General features: G+C 38.1%; 1 protein-coding gene across 1 annotated transcript in view; it reads left to right on the top strand.

The window, feature by feature from the left end:
* The first annotated feature begins 1009 nt into the window (after positions 1-1009).
* Positions 1010-5873, top strand: part of LOC110451375 — a 65425-nt gene continuing 60561 nt past the window's right edge. Inside the window, exons 1-4 of the mRNA XM_021499348.1 lie at positions 1010-1182; positions 2392-2478; positions 3181-3294; positions 4159-4296. Of these exons, the coding sequence (XP_021355023.1) occupies positions 1180-1182; positions 2392-2478; positions 3181-3294; positions 4159-4296 (342 nt within the window). The 5' untranslated portion in view covers positions 1010-1179. The remainder of the gene's footprint in view (positions 1183-2391; positions 2479-3180; positions 3295-4158; positions 4297-5873) is intronic.

Here is a 5873-nt window from a genome sequence, read left to right on the forward strand (position 1 = left end):
CTGGCACTTCTGTTCGGAAACAAATGTTAAAAAAATTGAGAAAATTCAGTATAGGGCACTCAGATTTATTTATGATGACTTCTCAAGCAACTACGGTGAACTTTTGGCCCGGGCAAAGATACCTACTTTGAAAATTAGATGAATGAGGCAAATGGCTATAGAAACCTACAAAATCATACACAAAACTACACCGCCATGTCTCCACAACATTGTCACACCCAAGTCTCAAAATTACAGCTTTAGATATACAAACATTTTGGACATCCCACATGTTAAGACTACTACATACGGTATAAAATCCTTCAAATATGCGGCAGCCTGTCTTTGGAATAATCTCCCTGAAAACTTTAGGACCACAACAAATTACGGCCACTATAAATCTTTAATATCCTCCTGGAATGGAACCAAATGTAAATGTGCAGCCTGCAAATAATAAATATCTCACCTTCCTCTAACCTCATTTTCTCTTTATCCAGCCTACAGTGTCTCCATTGAAAACTTTTAACTTCAAAGCCTTGTTTTAACTTAATTTATTTTAATTCAATTTATTTGATATATGGTATATGGACTTTGAGTGGTGTGAAACACTTAACCTATTATCAAAGTAATATATGAACAATATGTGTGTGATATAAGTAATTGATGTCTTAATGTATTGTATTTTATGTACCATGTATCTGTATGTGTATATGTATGTCGGTCAAAAGCTCTTCAGAGCTTATGTTATTTTGTTATATACCCACCGACTCTAAATAAAATTTATCTTATCTTATCTTATCTTAATGTAGTGATAGTGTACGCCCTAAAACGGTTGACACCAGTTATCTCCCTTGCGTAATAATTACGAAACTATGTTAAGAAACACATATCATCATAAAAAGGGCTTTAAAATTCTGGTGAATGTACACGTTTTCTTATTATTTTTAAAATAATTATAATACAAGATAAAATAAACAGTTAGACCCAAACAATATTATATACGAAACTAAATAATAATAATATGGCGCCAGTTGTTGAACTCAGAAGTCCCTGATCCTTTCTAAACAAAGCCGCTGACACCCCATGTGTTCATGAACCATGTATGGCATCATCTGTGCGACTGCAGAGGGAGTGTATGACCCTTTATAAAAGAAATGGTCCATAAACAGGCGACTGATCAGAATTTTTGAGCCTGCGATTATGGTCAGTTTTAGCGGACTAGGGCCGACACAGCTTTTTCAGTATTGAGTAGTGAAGGCAACTAATGTAAGACGGCCTTTTATCTGTTTATTGCCGTTGAAAGAGGTACAACTGCAAATAGCAAAAAGATGCCGTTTCTCTTACTCAAAACAAAGATCTATGTTCTTGATTTGATCCTGATTATACATTCACGAATGAACACACTTGTTTTAACTTTTGGGTTGTTTGGGGATTTGTAACCGACCAAGTTGGGATTGGCAGAGAGAGTTCGAACGACCCCATAGAGTCTCTTTGAAAAAGCTGTGCACCGAGTGTGATGTGCATTTCTTTTACACTGGACTGTGTGTCCACAAACATTCCCGACATATTTATTTATCTCTGCCAATGCGCTGATAAAAATGTCGACAACAACGATGTCATACCATTTAGGAAGCTTCTTACAACAGGGTAGATGTTGTCAACCATTTTCACAAGTCCTTAGGTCAGATTGTCATGCATGTGATTGAACATGATGTCGCCAATAAAGAATGAAGTAACTAGTCAGATAAAAAAAACACATTCCTGTTTTTTTCTTTCTTTTGCATGTAACATAATTAATGAACTGAAATTAAACCAATACCAGATATTGATAATGTATAAATATTTATTGATATTCAAAGCCATTTGATACCTTCAGAATCAGTAAGACTAGAAAAAATATTGTTGTGAAATATCAATGTTTTTTGGTTTCACGATATTTGCCACATACGAATAAAGAAACATGTTAACCAAATAACTCCTGTTACAGAAATCTGTTGATCATGTAAAGGTTTGAAATGATAGTTGTCAACACTTTTATTGGCGCTGTAGCAGAATGAAATAAATTAACTTTCCATCCATATATGTTGAAAGTATCATGGACATACATACATTACGCTATGAAAGAAAACATTAATTGAAGTGCCCACCTACTGAATGTCTGATGTCTAAATAGATGTTGTGTCCTTAAATTACCAATGAAATTATAGGTTGGGCTAGTAGAACTTTTCCTAAATCTGCCTGAGATCAAATACATGTGTTCTAAATATAAAATAGTACACCCCTGGGCTAGTGAGAAACTGGAGCTTTGCTATTATTTGTGTGGAATTTAAATAGCTTGGTTTACATAATCGTTAGAAAGACATTACAGTATGAATTGATGAATTGTATTGTTCTTTTTCTACCCTGCTTTAGATTCGGATAGCAGCCCTCAATGATTCAAGCAGTGAGGAGGATAGTCGGGCTCCAAAGACTGCAGCCAGAACAACTAAGGAGGCAAAGGTATAAAAGTAATGTTGGTCTGTTACCTGAATCACTCTCTCATTTTTCCCAGAAAAAAATATACATGTATGTTCTGTATTAAATGACCAAAGGACTTTGTGATAATTTATTAGGATCATCCCCCTTTTCAAATTGGTACAATACTGTGTGTATCCCAATATCAGAATTTGAAACATTTTAAAAATATATGACCATTTGGGAAAACATATATTTATTGTTTTCTTACATAAAGATTTTACATAAAGATGTTTCATGTATGACAATGATTAAGAAATATACTGTTATGTCCTAGCTATGTCCTTTTATAAAAGTCAACTAAGGTGTCGACCTGTATACTTCTCATAGAAAAATAATACCAGGACAAGTTGTTGGTGTAGTTTTTGACTTATACTTAGTACAGTGAAGTACATTTTTTATATAACAATGCAGCCCTTTCTCAAAATAATTTGCATAATTAAGGGCTGCATTATCCAGCATAAATCATTATTGTATACAAGTCTGAGTACATTGTATGAAGAAATGTTTTCAAGTTTATCAAATATATATTATTAGTGTGGCATACTAACTATAATAGTTACCCAAATAAAGCATATACCATTGATCTTTACACTACTAATTGTTTAAGTTTCATGACATTTGATCATTTTTCAAATTGTATAATGGAAAGTTGTCTGACACAATTTTATTCTTGGTTGGTGATAGGAGTCTGAAGCCTTCACCTTGTATGATGCAGCACTGAGGCTCCAGAGACAGGGCGAGGAAGGTCTAGCAGAAGCTGCATTCAAGGATCTACTCCATCATGTGTTCCTCAGAGAGGTTAGTCACAGTCCTTGGAATATCATTGTCATTTTAAATATCTTTATATAATTCTATAACATATAATATGATAAACTTTATGCAGTGTATCTGTCAATTTTATATATGTAATAATATATAACTAGATAGACATGGTATATATATATCTGTCAGTTTGTTACTGCTAATAATATTTAACTAGATAGACATGGTATATATCTTGTCAGTTGTTACTGCTAATAATATATAACTAGATAGACATGGTACATATATATCTGTCAGTTTGTTACTGCTAATACTATATAACTAGATAGACATGGTATATATATATATCTGTCAGTTTGTCACTGCTAATAATATATAACTAGATAGACATGGTATATATATATCTGTCAGTTTGTTACTGCTAATACTATATAACTAGATAGACATGGTATATATCTTGTCAGTTGTTACTGCTAATAATATATAACTAGATAGACATGGTATATATATATCTTGTCAGTTGTTACTGCTAATACTATATAACTAGATAGACATGGTATATATATATCTGTCAGTTTGTCACTGCTAATACTATATAACTAGATAGACATGGTATATATCTGTCAGTTGTTACTGCTAATACTATATAACTAGATAGACATGGTATATATCTGTCAGTTTGGTACTGGAAATTAAATTATATCTAATCCTTGTCATGTTTGTATGCATACCTGTGCCTATATTTTTAAGCTTTTATTACAAGCTATTTACACCATATATCTCTGTCAGTTGTAACTTAGTTTTTATAGACATACTAAGAACACTATATATTGGACTGTCGGGCAGTACATTGTGTATGCCATCACAAACTGTCTATACTAATGCTGCTATATATCACAGACAGCACAGTTGGTGGAGGACGAGGAAGAAGGTGCAGACCAGGACGGGCTACGTCTGCTGTACTCTATACACAAAAACCTGGCCAGTGTGTCACTACACAGAGGAGACTTAGAGTCAGCGATCTGGTCCTACGTAGAGGTGAGTACACTGACGGGTATCCCACACAAAAACTGCTGTACTCTATACACAAAAGCCTGGCCAGTGTGACACTAAACAGAGGAGACTTACTGTCAGCAATCTGGTCCTCCGTAGAGGTGAGTACTCTGACAGGTATCCCACACATAAACCTGGCCAGTGTGTCACTACACAGAGGAGCCTTACAGTCAGCGATCTGGTCTTCCGTAGAGGTGAGTCCCCGGCCGGGTATCCCCCACAAAACCCTGGCAAGTGTGACACTACACCGAGGAGACTTACAGTCAGTGATCTGGTCCTACATAGAGGTGAGTACGCCGACAGGTATCCCACACATAAACCTGGCCAGTGTGGCACTACACAGAGGAGACTTGCTGTCAGCGATCTGGTCGTACGTAGAGGTGAGTATATGTTCAATGGTATCCCACACTAAAACCTGGCCAGTGCGTCACTACACAGAGGACACTTAGAGTCAGCGATCTGGTCCTACGTAGCAGTGAGTACACTGACACGTATCCCACACAAAAAACTGGCCAGTGTGTCAGTACACAGAGGAGACTTGCTGTCAGCGATCTGGTCTTCCGTAGAGGTGAGTACACTCACAGGTATCCCACACATAAACCTGGCCAGTGTGCCACTACACAGAGGAGCCTTACAGTCAGCGATCTTGTCCTACGTAGAGGTTAGTACACTGACAGGTATCCAACACAAAAACCTGGCCATTGTGTCACTCCACAGAGGAGACTTACGGTCAGCGATCTGGTCCGACGTAGAGGTGAGTACTCTGACAGGTATCCCACACATAAACCTGGCCAGTGTGTCAGTACACAGAGGAGACTTTCAGTCAGCGATCTGGTCCCACGTAGAGGTGATTACACTGACAGATATCCCACACGAAAAGCTGGCCAGTGTGACACTACACAGAGGAGACTTACAGTCAGCGATCTGGTCCTACATAGAGGTGAGTACACCGACAGGTATCCCACACAAAAACCTGGCCAGTGTGTCACTACACAGAGGAGACTTACAGTCAGCGATCTGGTCCTACGTAGAGGTGAGTACACTGACAGGTATCCCACACGAAAACCTGGCCAGTGTGACACTACACAGAGGAGACTTAGAGTCAGCGATCTGGTCCTACGTGTAGGTGAGTATATGTTCACTGGTATCCCACACTAAAACCTGGCCAGTGTGACACTACACAGAGGAGACTTACAGTCCGCGATCTGGTCCTACGTAGAAGTGAGTACACTGACAGGTATCCCACACAAAAACCTGGGCAGTGTGACACCAAACAGAGGAGACTTGCAGTCAGCGATCTGGTCTTACGTAGAGGTGAGTACACTGCAGAGGAGACTTACAGTCCGCGATCTGGTCCTACGTAGAAGTGAGTACACTGACAGGTATCCCACACAAAAACCTGGCAAGTGTGACACTTCCCAGAGGAGACTTACAGTCAGTGATCTGGTCCTCCGTAGAGGTGAGTACACTGACAGGTATCCCACACAAAAACCTGGCCAGTGTGTCACTACACAGAGGAGACTTACAGTCAGCGATCTGGTCCTACGTAGAGGTGAGTACAC

This window comes from Mizuhopecten yessoensis, unplaced genomic scaffold (assembly GCF_002113885.1).
Source record: "Mizuhopecten yessoensis strain PY_sf001 unplaced genomic scaffold, ASM211388v2 scaffold5971, whole genome shotgun sequence".
Classification (NCBI taxonomy): domain Eukaryota; kingdom Metazoa; phylum Mollusca; class Bivalvia; order Pectinida; family Pectinidae; genus Mizuhopecten; species Mizuhopecten yessoensis.